At 36.8% G+C, this 17,154-nt stretch overlaps 1 protein-coding gene across 1 annotated transcript in view; it reads right to left on the reverse strand.

Annotated features, from left to right (window-relative positions):
- The window catches only part of CEMIP2 (cell migration inducing hyaluronidase 2), a 75,746-nt gene that overhangs the window by 30,787 nt on the left and 27,805 nt on the right, over nt 1-17,154 (reverse strand). Inside the window, exons 6-12 of the mRNA XM_043890717.1 lie at nt 13,491-13,679; nt 11,570-11,739; nt 10,035-10,244; nt 9,703-9,908; nt 9,491-9,560; nt 6,003-6,131; nt 4,113-4,201 (exon numbers count right to left, since the gene is read on the reverse strand). Coding sequence (XP_043746652.1) covers nt 4,113-4,201; nt 6,003-6,131; nt 9,491-9,560; nt 9,703-9,908; nt 10,035-10,244; nt 11,570-11,739; nt 13,491-13,679 — 1,063 coding nt within the window. The remainder of the gene's footprint in view (nt 1-4,112; nt 4,202-6,002; nt 6,132-9,490; nt 9,561-9,702; nt 9,909-10,034; nt 10,245-11,569; nt 11,740-13,490; nt 13,680-17,154) is intronic.

The following is a 17,154-nucleotide window of genomic DNA, read 5'->3' on the forward strand; positions in this document are numbered from 1 at the left end:
AAATGAAGTCTAATCTATAAAAATACCAAATCGTTGTACATTTAACACTAATATACTGTAAATCTATTATAATAAAAACATAAAAAATATCAGCACTTTAAAAAGTAGACTGTATTTCATCAACTTATTAGTTATAAAGACTGAATTTTATTTTTTCTTTCTCTTCCTAAAATATTTACAAGGATCTTAGTGAAAAGACCAAGAAAAAAAAAAAAAAACTGGTGTCAAAAACTGTTAAGTGTAACAGCTCAAATAATTTCAGAAGGCCTCCTAACTTAAAATAAGATCACTTCCATCATAATCTTACAAAGCTGGGGAGGTGGGCAGAGAAAAACTAGACAGCTTTACAAAAACCCATTCAGCAAGTTGAGATGCTTCAACCATATAATCATGAAGTATCATGCGCACAAATGCTACTGTGAAAGTCGCCGGGAATGGTAGTGCTCACCAAAGACAGATGTGACGATGGGAGAAGCAGCTATGCCCAGAAAGCTGCAAGTGCAAAGGCATGCGCGAGCTTGGCATGTCCAAGAACAACAAGCAGGCTGGCTGGTAAGTTCAAAGCAAGACGAAGAGGACAGAGAGGGAGGCATGTTTCAGGCAAGGATGTGGTTCTTTATTCTAAAATGCAATGGGAAAAGTAGAATGGCAGTGCCAGGGGCTGGAGGGAGGAGGAAATGCGGAGGTGATCATCAAAGGGTATAAAAGCTTTAGTTTCATAAGATAAATAAATTCTAGAGAGCTAGTCTATAGATCTTTTGACAAAAAACTAATGTTTTACTTCATAAAATAACGTCCATAAAGGAGACAGAAGGAAACTTTGCCCTTGATGGTTCATAGGTGTGTATTTATTTCCAAACTTACTGAGTTCTTGACATTACATATGCACAGCTTTTCACATGTCAATCATACCTGAATAAAGTAGGTGGATCAATAAGTGTGATGGAAAGTTGTCAGAAACATGGAGTCAGAGCATGATATAATCGAATTTCACTTTTTAACTGGTCACTAGCTGCTCCTTGGTGACAGGATCATGGAGAACAGATAATAAGGACAGCACTCTAGAAAGCACTCCGCCCACCCTTTGGATTGTGGATGTGACCCCTTACACTAAATAGCTCTGACCTATGGGGTAAAAAGACTGAGCCGTCACCCAGTCTTCTGGCATTGTGGCTGCTGCCAAACAGCTTTACATAATATCAAGCAGATGGAACAGTTCTGGAAAGGAAACTACACAATGTGCTAAAAGAAAGCCAAAAAAAAAAAAAATACAATAAAGCAACATCTAATTTTCTGCTGTAGCCATCTCACTTTTTCTGAAATTCCTATCCATATAAATTGTTGACCACTTGCTTAAATACCCTTTATTTTTCATCCTCCTTCCCACTTAGTATGTAGAAAATGCAGCTAATTTTCCATCCCCTTCAATTTATGAGCCTTCAGCACACTTCCCGACTCTCACTTGTCTTCTGCTTTAAATGTACTAGTCGGTTTTCATGTTCTTTTACTCTCTTAGATAAAACTTCCCTGTCTTAACCTAAGAGCTTTCTGGAGTTAAAATATTCTATCTTTGGAGTCCTGTAATTTCACATCTTGAAGATAAAAGGAAAGACTCATCTGATTAACTATTAAGTCAACTTCCCCTTTGATGAATACATTAAATACCTTCTGAATCCCATGAACTGGATGTTTAATTCATGAGCTGACTTATTATTCATTTGTGTTTGAGTGTCATCATTTTTAGTCATGTCTGGACTGCATGAATGCATGTGGGCATATTTTATTCATTAGTTTATACAAAATTAAATGTATATACTAGCTGCCAAATGTCTTGTTACTCTTCTACAATCAGTTCTTTTCAATGACAACTTCCAAATGGAATCTAACTCCTTACCAACATGTATGCTTTATAAACTAGTGAGAAAAGTATAGAGAGCCCAGAAAAGATTATGACTATCATGATATCAGACATGCATACACAGGGTAGAGAGCTTCTTAGGCCATTATGAATAGATCTGTTTTATTGTCAAGTATAATGAAAACATCAATAGATTCTGAAATATATTTTCTTCATTCATCCATTCATATACACACATATAATTTTTAAGGCAGATAAGAGAGTCGATTGTGTTTTATGTAAAGATTTTTTTGGCTAATACTATTAATATCTTAGCAAAGCACACATTACTAGTTCTACTAGTTATAACAATCTCTCAAAAAACAGTAGTGATCTTCTAGCAAGATTCCTTTGTTTTGTCAGTTAATATTCTCTTTTTGGTTCATAATTTATTGCCATCTATACACTCCTTTTTCATCCCAAGTTTATCTCCTCTTTTTCTATGTCATATCTTGCTCAGCTATTAAGTGTCTAGTACCCTGAGTTTTATTTAAACAATCTGACAATTTCTCCACTTCTCAAACATTATCTGAGCATTGCTTTAATATTTTTCAGGCTTAACTTGATCTTTCATGATGAGTAGTTTTACTAACTTATTTCCCCACTTTTACTGTGTCACAAGGATTCTGCTTCACTGACCTAAAGTGTGACTCCTCCTTTATTCCCTTGTGAACAACACCTGGCATCCTTTTCTTTAAGTGTCACCCCTGGTGGCTCAAATGGTAAAGAATTTGCCTGCATTGCAAGAGACCTGGGTTCAATCCCTGGGTTGGGAAGATCCTCTGGAGAAGGGAATGGCAATCCACTTCAGTATTCTTGCTTGGAGAATTCCATGGACAGGGGAGCCTGCTGGGCTACTGTCCATGGGGTTACAAAAAGTCAAACATGACTGAGTGACATTCATGTTTTCTCTTGACCTTTTATACTGTGTCACAATGATTCTGCTTCACCAAGCTACAGTGTGGCTCCTACTTTATTTCTTTGTGAACAACAGCACCTGGCATCCTTTTCTTAGATGACTGCAAACAGAGTCTATTAAACCTAGCACCTTTACTAATCCTTTAGTTGGTCAATCATCTGAAGTATAGAAAAATAACACACACACAGCTTCTACTGAATATGACCTTAAGTTGCCATCTTTTCCAGAAAATTTTGTTTCCATTGGAGACATTTTATTTATTTTGACTCATATCATGCTCAATCATTCAGTTATGTCTGACTCTTGCAACCCCACAGACTGTAGCCCACCAGGCTCATCTGTCCGTGGGATTTCCCAGGAAAGAATACTGCAGTAGGTTGCCATTTCCTCTTCCAGGGGATCTTTCTGACTCAGGAATCAAACCCCTATCTCCTACATCTCCTGCATTGGCAGGCAGATTCTTTACCACTGAGCCACCTGGAAAATGACTGGGATATAAATCAGCATTTCAACAGTTTTGGTTTTTTTTAAATGGGCAGTATATGAGGCAACATAAATTAAATGTCTCCAATAGAAACAAAATTTCCCAGAAGAAATGGCAACTTAAGGTCATACACAGTTTCTACTGAATATGACCTTAAGTTGCCACCTTCCGGAAAATTTTGTTTCCATTGGACACATTTTATTTATTTTGGCTCATTTACAGGATGTTTTAAAAAAAAAAAAAAAACTTTGTTGAAATGCTGATCCATATTCCAATCACATTTTGTGGTTATAAAGGAGAGTAACAAAGAACCCAGCTATGATGTGAATCTGAGACTACAAACAACTGAACCAGAACTAGCTTGATCAAGTTTGAGACTTTTCCCTTGAAATAGATTTAATGCAACATTCCATTTTGACCACTAACAATAAATTACGTATTCCTTGGTTTTCAGGGATTATATTAAGACATCTTAGCTTGTTTTTCAATGAATCATATTCTACTGTAGGCCAAATTTGGACCCTTTTTCAACATATCTCTCTTCTTTTTATTTCTCTTTCTACAACTCTTTCTAACATCAATTTGCAACTGTCAAAAGGAGAAGCAGCATCAATTTCTTTGGCATCTCACTAAGATAAAAATCCCAGCCACAATACCTAGAACAGCAAAATAAATGTTTTTTCAAAACCCTGCTACAAACCTTGAAAACTTCAGTTTAACTATGTTACTGGAGGAGAGGGCAATGGCTCAACTCAGAAAGTTTTACTTTGGCAAGATATGGCTCAAGTGTGACTTAAAAGGACCAGGTCTACCTTGCACTGTTATCCAAACAGAGGTACTCCCTTGGGTCAGCAGCACTAGCATTGGTTGTTTTGACACCTTTGTCAATAAATAAGCCAGCCTGGAAAACATAATAATGGACTGAAATGAATATAAATCCCAAGTTATAATGACATATAGGATACATGAAAATAAGTTTTAGCATATCACATCTACCAAAAATGGAGGGAGAAGAGGTAAAAAACCAAACAAAGGTATTACAAAAATGGCTACTTTATTGTTTTGTTTTTTTTAAATAATTTTACTCATTTGGTCAAACCTTTCTTTAGTGCCCTTCTTGGGGGTCACCAAGAATTATATGTCACCCAGAAAACCATGGTCTTTGCTATTACTCCATAAACAAGGAGGAAGATATGCAATTAAATAAACAATTACAAAACAATATAGTAAGCATACAATGAAGGAAATAGATGATGCTTTGGCAGCACATAAGAAAGGCACCAAGATGAGACATTCTATGAAGGCAGGAGAGAGAATTCAGGGAATGTCTCCTAAAAGAAGTGACATCTGAAAGCTGACACTTGAAGAAACCAGCCACACAGAAGACCAGGTCAGAGACTGAAGGGCAGGGAGTAGGTGGGAAACATCTAAAAAACCCAGAGGAAATCACTCCAGGGAATCATCTGTACAAAACTTCTGGGGATGAGAGAAAGTGTGACATATCTGAGGGGAAAAAAAATCTTAGATGTACTATCAGGAAATATATGGAGGGAGGCAAGGTAAGGAAGAAGACTGAAGAGAAGCAAATGCCAGATGATGCAGAGTCAGTATGCTTAAGAATCAAGACAATGGGATTTTAATAAAGGTTATGTAATCAACTGCATTTTAAGAAAGAATACTATAGTCTCAAATTTAACAAATTTAAATTTAAAATCTAATAATCCACCCTTTATTCAGATCTAATATCTTTTATTTTAAATTGATATAGTAGAATACTAAATTTCCTCATGGTACATGACATTAAAAAATTAATTAGAATGAGGTGTTTTTTGTAATACCACTAATAATTTTAAAATTTTGAGGACTTCTACTTTGAAGTGCTATTTTCAATTATTACCACTCTTAATCAACTATTCAGTTCATAAATATCACAATTCTGTGTAAAGTTTTTTCCTCTCAAGTCTTCATCAAGTGATTCTAAGTTCTTCAAATTATATCACACTTAGGTTTTTAAAGGATCCTCTGAGTTTCATAAAGGGAAATTATTAATTGAACTTTGATGTGGATCACATCAGAGGAAAGAATCTGGGCACTGTATCACATGATAAAAATATCAAGATGCCTCAAGAGTACAAAAGGAACCAGATGTGTTTTATCACCAAGGAGGTTAAGTGTCAATTATCATGAAAATTAGAGTTCCTGAATGGCCTTTCATCTATTTGACCTACATATCATTTTAAATTAGGTCAAATATTCTTAAACAATAGTTCACTGTTTACATAACTATATTAAATGTCCAGTAGGACATTCCATCAACACTGAGAGAAGAGAGAAAATATGCTTTTTAAGTCCCAAAAGCATACAATACACTAATGTGTACATCCTTAGAAACAATGATATTAAAGATTGGAAGGAAAGTGAGCAGAAGGAAAGAGGATGAGGACGCATGATTCAAGTCCACTATTATAATTATTCAGATTGCATGTACATGTGCGCCACAGCATATATTCCTGTGTGTATATAAACAGAAAGCTGTCTATACATCCTGAATGTGGCAGGATTAGGAGTCAGCTTTTTAATCACAAATTACATTCTCTGATGACAAGTTCTAACTTGTATTAACATCTCTCAGTTGTAATCACAGTAGTCCATCCTTTACCCTGTAAATTATACATACTGATTGTTAAAACTTAGGAACCTACCTTAAAATTTGAATGGACCCTGTTGTTATAAAATATTCCCAGTGGAGTGAGTTCTGGTTTTGCTAAGAGCTGCAATCCACTGGATTCCCCCGTAGGTTCCTTGTGGAATAAATACCATATTCCAGCATCCTGTAATTAAAAGGGCAAGGTCATTAAAGGCATCCTTTTATAAAACCACTCTGTGAAACACCCTCACATAAACTAAGCATTTCACAAACAAGTTTATTCTTCTTAACACTAATTATTCATTGTTTCAGGTTCAGAGTTGACTCTAAAAAGTTGTGCACTCATGTAGCACTCTCAAAGCAGTGTATCAGGTTTGATTTTTCAAAAAGCAAATTTAATTTTGCTTTTAAGATGGGACAAAAGATAGAACTGGCTGATACCAAAATTTTATTCAAAATAACTTTCCTATCATTAGCTTTAAAAAGTCATGCAGAACTAGAACCAAACAAGCCTCCCTTCCTTTCACATGACCAGGACAGGATAGCCTTTTAGCAATATGGGTTTTTTTTTTCTATTTACCTCCAAACCTGATCAATAGATGACTCATACCTATTAAACAACTATCCATCAACATACAGAGATCACTGACTTCTTTCAAACAACTCCAATGCCCTTCCTATCCTGAGGCAACTTTTTGCCAAAGAGAAAAAACCGCCACATGCATGAATCAGGATGCTGTCTCAGCCTGGGTCCTGTCTGTTCAGGCTCAGTGTTTTACCTTAACTGGGGCAGCAGAAGAGTTTGAAATTTTCTGACACTCAAAATGGGATATAAAAATAGAAATGAAATGTTCTTAACCTCTGTGACAACTTTTTATTTTACAATTTAATTAAAAATCAGCCCAATGTGAAGGACAACTTCACATCAAGGAACATTGATTAAGCAGCTTGCTAAAACTCAAATATATAGTCCAAAAGTACAGTATCGATTCAAATTTAGCAGACATTCATTGAGAGCCAGGTATACAATAGCCTGTTCTCAAAGAATTCACAGTCGAACAAGAAACATAGAGACAACTAAAGTATAGCTATAAGTACTATACTAGTTTTAACAAAGTCCTTTAGGAACAAAGAGAGATGAATTGTGGAAAACATATCAGCAAAATGAATGCAGTATTTGGCATTTTTCCATGATAAAACTTTACAGATAGGTCTCAGTAAAAACAAACTCCTCTTGAAGAACGTGTCTGCCACCTCTATGCTTTGGGGCACAAGACGGACTCAGAGGGCTATGAAGAAGGCTCCACACCATAGCCTGATAAACTAAGGGCAGTGAACCCTCCCAAGACACAGCGGAGTTTGGGGCTGCGGGGTGGAAAAGGGGGGATAAGGAGGTAGCAGCTGTTTCCTGTTAAAACACTGTGGCGTCAAGACGGGTAAAGCGAGCTTTGTAAAAGGCAGTGGAAAGGTACAGGAAGAAAAAGTTTGATTTACTTTGGGAGGAAAACCCTTGCCAAAACATGAGCTTTACCAGAGCAGTTTTTCTAGAGAGAAAAAAAAAACTCACAGAATGAAAAGGGAGAAGAACATACAAGAGACGGAAAAAGACAGACACCTGCTATCTTCTTTTCTCAAATGAGCCCTCATAAGGATGTCTGGCAACCTCAACTTACATTTTTCAGGGACTCTGCAATTTGCTTTGATCTGCAACCCATGACTTCTGAAAATAGCTGAGTCTCTGCTCTGTGCTCATTTGTCATGTAATGTAGATCACATGATCCTGGGGTAAGACGGCACATCAAACCCTTGGCCACCTCTACCCAAAATCTCATCTTCCAACTAGAAACTCTCACTATAAATCCTATATGGGCTCAACAAATATTTGATGAAAAATGAATGAATAGAAGACTGAAATGATTGAATGTCCAGGGCTCTGCCCTGTCAAGTAAGAAACTTATGCTTTATATTTTTAAGAAAAACCACAGATGTAAATTCTACCATCACCCAGTGATACCTGTTTTCTGGCTATCTTGAAGAAATACTCCCTTCAGGTAATTTTTTACTTTATTCTGGAAAACAATGATAGGTATTCCTTTCCTGTTTAAAATGTTAATAGCCATGATGTATGTATATGAATATTCAAGTTTTGCTGCAAAGCTCGTATTTCTGCGCTATAGTTTTCAGCACAGATATAATCATAATAGTATTATGTTTTAAAGATTCATTTATATATTATAAATTAGCAGCTGTATTATAAAAACACTCAATTACAAATGCAAATTTCTCCGAGCTTATCCAGGAGACATTTCTGTCATCCAAAAATAGTTCATTTATTCTCTTAAATTATCCCTGTGGATGTGTATGTGAAACAATTTAAGGCACATAACTAGTACATGGCACACAGCTAAACTCCCAGGGTGGCGCAGTGGATAAGAATCGTCCCGCCAATGCAGCGGTCACAGGTTCGACCCCTCATTCAGGAAGATCCCACACATCTCAGAGCAATTAAGCCTGTGTGCCACAACTACTGAGTCTGTGCCCTACAGTCCCACGAGCAGTAACTGCCAAGCCCACATGTACAACTACCGAAACCCGTGTGTCTAGAGCCTGTGCTCCGCAACGAGAGAACGTGCTCCACCACAATGAGCAGCCACTCAGCACGAAGAAGAGCAGCCCCGGCTTGCTGCAACTAGAGAAAGCCATAGAAAAGCAACGTAGACCCAGTGCAGCCAAAAATAAATAAATAAATAAGATAAGGGCACACAGTTGAGTCCTTGCTTTACTAAGGAGGTGGAATTTCCAAGTGTATAAAATCCCTGCATTTAACAAAAAGGATGTGCCCCTTTGACCAGAATGACCATTGTCATAATATTCTACAGAATAGCCCATTCTCATAAGGCTTTTTTTTACTAATGAACATATGATTGAAATAGGAGAAGCCAGAAGGATTGTACATAATACACTAAAAATACTCTGGAGATGACATGATAACCCGATATACTGCTGCTGCTGCTGCTAAGTCGCTTCAGTCATGTCCGACTCTGTGTGACCCCATAGACGGCAGCCCACCAGGCTCCCCCGTCCCTGGGATTCTCCAGGCAAGAACACTGGAGTGGGCTGTCATTTCCGTCTCCAATGCATGGAAGTGAAAAGTGAAAGTGAAGTCGCTCAGTCGTGTCTGACTCTTAGCGACCCCATGGACTGCAGCCCACCAGGCTCCTCGGTCCATGGGATTTCCCAGGCAAGAGCACTGGAGTGGGGTGCCATTGCCTTCTCCAAACCCGACATACTACTAGCCCCCTCTTTTCTTCCATTTAGCATCTGTCTTTGTACACTCATAAATACTAACTGGCACAAATGATGTAGAAGAAACAGAAGAACCATCTCAACCACAGCCTGCTCTGAGAGCAGGCTGAAATAAGCAGTACCAGAAAGCAAGGTGCTTGAGTTAGACGACCACATACTATGTTGCATATACATATAAACCAGAACATTTACAAACAAGAACGCAAAAAAACACTGATGTACTTTAGCGTTATTTACCTGTGAGCCTGCAGCTGCATTATTAATCAGATTATTGTTGGGATGAGCAATCCAGAAAGTTGAAACGGCCCTGAAAGGCATTTTTTTTAAGGTGATTTAAATATTTGTCAGGAAAAATCCCATCTTCTAAAAACCTCCCACTAAACATATCCCCCAAAAGCCAACAGGCCTTGGCCATCACACGTGAGCTTTTCACTCCACCAATTACTCACATACAGTCAGTGGCAGGCACAGGGATATAATTTCCAAATACTTTTTCCCGCATGGTGATGCACATGGAGTTATTCCTATCTGTGGGAAGGAGTGTGCCTGGTTTGGTGAGGAGTCCCAGATTGTGGAACAAAGTATTTCTCTGTTCAATACCATCTTCCAGAAAGAAACAATGACCCAGTGTGTCAAATCCGACGGTGTCTTTTATCTGCCAAAATACAAGTGTATAATGTCATTGGTAACAAGACTGGCTGTGGTTGACAAGTGCCATTCATGAGGCATGCTGAGATGACTGCTTTCATAAAATGTATCAACACCATATGAGGCTACTTACCAGCAAGCCATTTGTCCCATGCACAGTGATGCACCTCGAGAAGCTGTGATGAATGGACAGGCCATCCACAAATGCTGCATGTCTGTACCCTCCTCTGGAATCCACATCTCCACATAGATGAAAATGAACAGGATACCGCCCCAGGTGCTGCTGACCCATGTGTTTCAATTCCACGTGAGAAAGATGGACCGAAGTAAAATTCTTCTTTATCTACGAGAAAACCAAAAATCAAACTAACACACAAGCAAAGTAGTTTAGGGCAAAGTAGCTCAGAAGCAAAGTAACAAAATACATTGTACATTGTTTTTTTTTAAAAAAATATTTATTTGGCTGTTATCAGGTCTTAGTTGCAGCATGCAGGATATTTGTTGGGTACATGGGCTCTCTAGTTGCCCTGTGGTATGTGGGATCTTAGTTCCCTGACCAGAGATCGAACCTGAGTTCCCTGCATTCGAAGGCAGACTCTCAACCACTGGATCACCAAGGAAATTCCCCCAAAATATTGTTTTAATAGAAAATATCTGAAGGAGACCAGACATGAAAGCATTTTTCTTTCACATCCTGTTTTCTTGGATCTCCAGCTCAGAATTTAGCAAATGCTTCTTTACATAAATGAATACTTTAAAGAGTAATAAAAAATAGCCTCTTATTAGGAATCAAGGAAAGGTAACCAGAAAGGCTACAAAAATGATTTTTGTACATATGTGTGGGTTTGTTCAAATATTTTGGTCATTTCCTATCTAGTCCAGTTCGCTCATTTCTATAATCTCCACTGTGATAAATAATTATTTCTAAATCCTCCCTCAATGATTTAGTTAGCATATAATGTTGTTTACTTCCGTTCTTTTTAAAAAAATGCTTCTATGATCCACAACTTCAGCAGTCTCTCAGTATTTATAAACTCTGGATTTTCAATCATACTACTAAAAACAAAGTCATGACACTGACCAACATATCAGAAATCAGTGCAACAGAAACGTAGCCAAAAATAATATCCTACTCAACACACAAAAATTGATTTTAAGACACATGTAGCCAAAATGAAGCCCAGGAGTCCAATATATTAGTACACAGAGCAACATTTAGTATATAATAAGTGCTCAGTACTTTTACAGAATAAAAAAATCTGCATTTAAAAAATATCTTTACAGAAACATATCTTGAATATGTACATCACTACTGCTTACCCTTTCATAATATCATGTTAAAAAAAAAAAAAAAACCTGATCCTTTCAGAGACTGCATGCATAATACTGAGATTATTTAGTCTTTTTGTCTGTATAACTCATTCTTCTCCATGTAAGTTGATTTCATTCTTCACAGGACAATTCTTAAATGGTTTAACTAAGAGTCCAGTTCAACTAAATGAAGATATAATGTTATCTTTTAATCATCTAAAATCTCCTTGTCATTGGAAAGAGAAATAAAACGTGATTTCAATAGCCAAAAAGATGTCATTCCAAAACTTGAAAGCTTTGTCAAACATGTACTTAGCAGTCAGAGTTTCAGAGAATTCATGAAATCCTTTCACCTACCATGACATGTCCTCCAAAGGTGTCATAATCAAAGAACTGACACTGATTTTCAGCATAGCATGAGCCTTCCATTTCTCCTCGGATGACAACATTCTGGGTAAGAATTCCAACCTCAGCTCTCATGTCAACACCATCTATAATCTCACCCATGTGCAGGAACTGAGGTGTTTCTGGTTGATAAGAGCAAGGCAAAAATAACATTAGAACAAAGAAAACATAAAACTTACATCAAAAAGACAGTAATCTTTATCTCGTAACTTCAAGACATTCTTAAATTTATTGTTTGTTTCCATTCTTCAATCCCTCAGAACGAAAGAATCCCAGGAAGCAGAGATTTTATGGATTTCCTACTCTAATCACCCACACTCAGTGCCCTTAACCCTCACTCCCAACTATCAAACCCACACACGGAGAGCTTACTCCTCCCTAAAGTACTGGGTCGGCCAAAAAGTTCCACTTGGGTTTTTCCAGAAGATGTTACATAAAAACTCAAACGAACTTTTTGGCCAAGCCAATAGTTCAGTCTTCTCTTGAACAGCACCAATAATCTGGAACCTAACTAAGTGTCCATGCTGTCTCTCTCTGCTTCCTGTCCACGGGCTCTTGTTCTACTCCCCTGAGGACACATGAATACCCAAGTACATGCCGTATCTAGGAAAACTAATGGTTTTGTAGATGTTGATAATAGGGTGTCAAGTTTTTCTTGCTTCTTCTTTAAAGCTAAAGTAATCTGCACTTGGACATTAACAGTCCAGAAATAACTATCTTTTCTTTCCACTTCTTTTATAATATTATTATGCACTTTTAAATCCCCCCCTTTACTAAAAACTTAGAAACATTTTACCAACGAGCTTTTATCTGATCTTTGACTGAACTGAACTGAACTATATAAACTCAGGAAGGAAAAACACAAATAAACCAAATAATGGAGATTCATTATCATGTATACTTGTTAACAACAATGGGAATTTCCAAACAAAATTAATGCCAGATGGTCTGATGATTTTTTACTTTTCAGCTTTCTGCTTATGGCCTGTATGGTCAAGAAGGAAAAGTACAACACTGAGTGAAGCAGGATAAAACTGCCAAGTGAGTCAATTTCATTTTTTTTTAAAGCAAAAAAGTTTCCTTTAACCTTGAAAATTCTAAATTACCCATTGAGTGAGTACTTATTAGTTACTCTAAATTCTTTTGTTTTCTATCATAAATGTATAATGCATAATTTTTATTACAGAAGCAAGGAAAGCAATATAATGAATGAATGCACAATGAATCCCATAACTGAGGCAATGAAGAAAGAAGCTTTGCCTATCACCAGTCTCAAAATAAGTAACTGGTAAATGTCAGTCATTCTTTCTAAACAGAGCTTACAGTAAGGATCTCATTGTATATTGCTCTCTCTCAAAAAATACATTCATCAAGATTATGGCACAAAATGTAGTTTTATGAAAATACCTTTTTGGTTTCATTTTAAGTATTTGTGAGATCTACTACTGGCCAAGAAAGCAGACACTCAAAGACCATGAGTTTCTTTTTTTTTTACATAAAAAAGAGACACTTCTATTTAAAAAATAAACCTAGTTTACTATTATCTAATAGCAGAAATTTAATAAAAAAAGTTTGAAAGCATATTGAAAAAAAATTCAATCCATCTAGTTTCCATCTCTTTTTTTTTAAATATAGAAACTGGCATAAAAACACTGATTTGTCTATAATACATCATTAACAGCAACATTATTGCTCAATGACTACTTTTATCTAACATCCTCCGGGACTCTACTGTTCAAAGAAGCCCACTGCTAAGACCTTCAGTATTGATGATGATGGTGACGGCAATGATGACTGAAGGAAAAACAAAGAATCCCAAGAATCATATCTCAAGAAGAGTGTTTCCCAAGAAGCCTTCTTAGCAGTCTGATACCTTTGACTTTGACCTGGAAGCGGCCGCACTCAGGACAGGGAAGAAGAGTAAACTCCTCTGCTTGGAACATGGAATAGTCTGTGCTTGCGACCACAATGTGATCTCCGGGTTCCCAGCTACTAACATCATCCAGCAGGTGCAGTTTTACTCCATCTACGGCCTCTACCTGGAAACCTGAATAAGAAATACCTAGACCAAAAAGCAAGAAAGAAAGTGATTTTTTTTTCCTCTAAAATCAACCCCTTCACTGATTCATAAATCAAAAGATAAATGTAAGTCAGCAATGCTTCAATCTGACCCATGCACAGGAAAAGATAGGACATGAACACACATAATCTTAACATTAAGAATAAAAGCTGGCCTTAGGTGATTTCTCATTTCTAGACCTTTGCTCATCATTTAGTCTCTGTCTACAGTGTCCATCCACTCTTAATTTACCAACCAAGATACTACTCATCTTATAACGTTCAGGCAAACCTTTCTGGACTTCCCAAACATCCTCTTGGAAGTAACCATTCTCTCCAGTATTCCTACTCTGTTATTTCTCTCTGGTATGACTAGTATGGGAAGACAGCTCACCTCCCTGGAAGCTGCATCAGTGAAGAGAGCAAAGCACAGCCACCTGTATTCACAGCTCTGTCTCACGGCGCAGACTCATAAACGTCTACTGAAGGGATGAGTGCCCCACTATCATCTGCAAAGTGACCTAAAGGCCACAGGATAGTGCCCAGTCCAACTCACACTGATGTTATCATGGGATAACATCAGACTTGCAATCCAGGAACTACTAATTACTGATCTTTCCTGAGACCTCCTTCTGAAATTCAGAGTTGGTTCCCAACTAGGCAGATGGAAACTGAAAAGCTGATCCACCATCTCTATAACTTGCACTCTTTAACACGCAACCAAGTGCAGAAGCTTCTGCACTGTTTCCTGCTTCTCAAAGTGTCCTTGACATAATCTGTCATGGTCCAAAACCTGATTTAATGCAAATGAATATGGAATAGATGGAAGCTACAGAAAATATGGAAATGTGGGGAGACACCATATTTCAAAGATATCTGTTTACTATCTGTATTTCAGCATCACCTTTCCAATTAATTGACAAACTACTCTGGGGCTACTTGAAGATACTGACCCTAAAAGTCGATGAGGGACTTCCCTGGTGGTCCAGTGGCTAAGACTCCAAGTTCGCAGTGCTTGGGGACCCAGATTCGATCCCTGGTCGGGACACTATATCCTGCATGCCATAACTAAAGTCCCGTACGCCACAGCTAAGAGTTGGTGGAGCCAAATAAGCATTTTTTTAAAAATTAAAAAAAAAATAGTCAATGATAGGAATAAAAAAAACTCATTTACTTAAGTTACAGGAATCAAAATGCAAGATATTTAGGCAAGACACAAAGAATAATACAAATATCCTTACAGTCTTAGGGATACCTGATAATACCTAACCTGAGCAAGTTCTGAAATCTGCTCCACTAGACTGATCCACCATGCTTTCCTGTTTCTACAAAGCACTAAAACAAAACAGAAAAAAAAAAAGGAAGGAACCTAATGAATGTAAAGTGTCTTTTCTTTATGTTTCTTTCACATAAATACTAAAGCCCATAATAGAATATTTTGTTTAAATAAAGATAATAATTATCAATGATGGCTAACAATTGTTGGGATTTCACATACATAATAACCTTTCATCAAAACAGCTTTGAGATAGAGGAACTATTATATGCACTAATAAAAGAAGCAAAGGTCAGGGAGTCTGACTAATAGCTGAAAAAAGATAGTCTGACTAATAGCTAAAAAAAGAGCCCACAATGAATGCTAATTTAATTCCAGAGTCCAATTTTCCTAACCTCTATATCATTCTTCCTTCCTAAGAACTAAAACAGGCAGGTTAAGAGTAAAGATAGGCCAAAATCTCATGGTAGCAATGATAATCACCACCCAAAATTTCAGATTTAACCAAAAAGATTTATCTAAAAAAGGGCAACTAAGAAACTTTAATTTTTTTCATAAAAAATTTCAATTTTTAAAATTTCAAATTTTAAAAATTTTCTAGATAAATAAGTTTTAACTTAAAAGATCATTAGAATTTGCTTCTGTTAAAAAAAAAAAAGCAAGGTTACGTAGAGAAAAATCTGTATTATTCAACAATTCTTCACTTTTTTCTGGATGTAGAAGAAAATCCTTCCTGGGATATCTCCTACTGGCACTAATGAACTGGAAGTAGGAAAGGAAATACGTTCACCATCCTAGCTTCTTGGAGTGAATTTCTACCTCTTGCAGAAAACAGGAGACACTGAGAGCACAGAACACAAACAATATCCTACAATAGACAGCTAGAATGTATCCTTTCTCAGAAATGAGCAGTCACTGGTAATGTGAAAATGTAAGCAAAATTTCTCACAAAGGAAATGTTGACTCCAAGTTTGTCATCCTCTGCCTGGAGTATTACTGAAAGAAGTTCCACTAAACTCTTCATGCAAGTCCCAATTCCCACTCAGAAATACTTCTCTTCTACCTTGGCTTTTTGCCAGAGGCAACCATGATGTGGTTGAAAGAACAATAGTCTTGGAGGCAGAAAATTTAGGCTTGATTCCAGTTTCCTCATCCATAATGGACACTATCTCCTCACCTCAAACTCAGAAGGCTGCTTAAATGGAGCATGTGAATTCCTCCATGAACATATGAAGTTTCCTCCATAAACATAGGAACTCTGTTTATCTGTTTGTTTTAAAGCAAAAGACTCTTTTTTTTAATTACAAGGATACAAAATACAGTTATATCCCAAGTCATGTTTGCATTACTGTTAAAACAGCTAACCTTTATTGAGTGCTTACTATATAGTCTGTGCTAAAAACTTCATATTCTTCATGTTTGATTCTCACAGCAGCCCTATGTGGTAGTTTCCATTATTATCCCCATTTTCAGATGAGGAAAGTAAGGGTTAGGAAGTTAAAGTCATATGCCATCATCATATAGTAAGTCAGACAGCCGGGACATGAACCCAGGCATTCTGTCTCCAGAAATCCATTTCAGTGAACACTTTGCTACAGTGCTGCTAAAAACAGAGGTATGTGCCCAGCCTAAAATAAGCTTTTCTGTGTAATTACAGATGTAATAAACCACCTTTTAATTACTCATTTCACATTAATTTTGGGATAATACTGGGTTGGAAAAGAAAGGTGGTGGGCAAGCACAGACAGGAGGCTGCCAATTCACCTGGAGCCAAAAAAATCTAGCAGCAAAATACAGAAATTCTTCAGTGAATTTCCTTTAAAAAAAAAAGGTCAAAAAAAACATAATAAAAATGAAAAAAATTTTTAAAAAGGTCAGAGTATCATTGTTAGACATGATAGTTCTTCTGAAAGGTGGATTCAAATTTTCAAAAATGCTGAAGAAAAGTAAAGACCTAAGATAACTTTAAAATATATTATTTAAGGAAAGTCAAGCAGGTTAAAACAAAATGAACACTAGGGGAGGGAACATAGATTTTAAATGCTAATTAACTCCGAATGATAGGGTGAAACATTAATTTTAACTTTGTACTTTTCTCTGTTTTCCAGTTTGTCTATAAGATAAATGTAGTAGCTGAATTATCAACGAAACATTGCTAAGCAAACGAGTATTTGTTTACACAGCATGTGTTCAAAGGTAATAT

The sequence above is a fragment of the Cervus elaphus genome, chromosome 29 (assembly GCF_910594005.1).
Source record: "Cervus elaphus chromosome 29, mCerEla1.1, whole genome shotgun sequence".
Taxonomy (NCBI): Eukaryota; Metazoa; Chordata; class Mammalia; order Artiodactyla; family Cervidae; genus Cervus; species Cervus elaphus.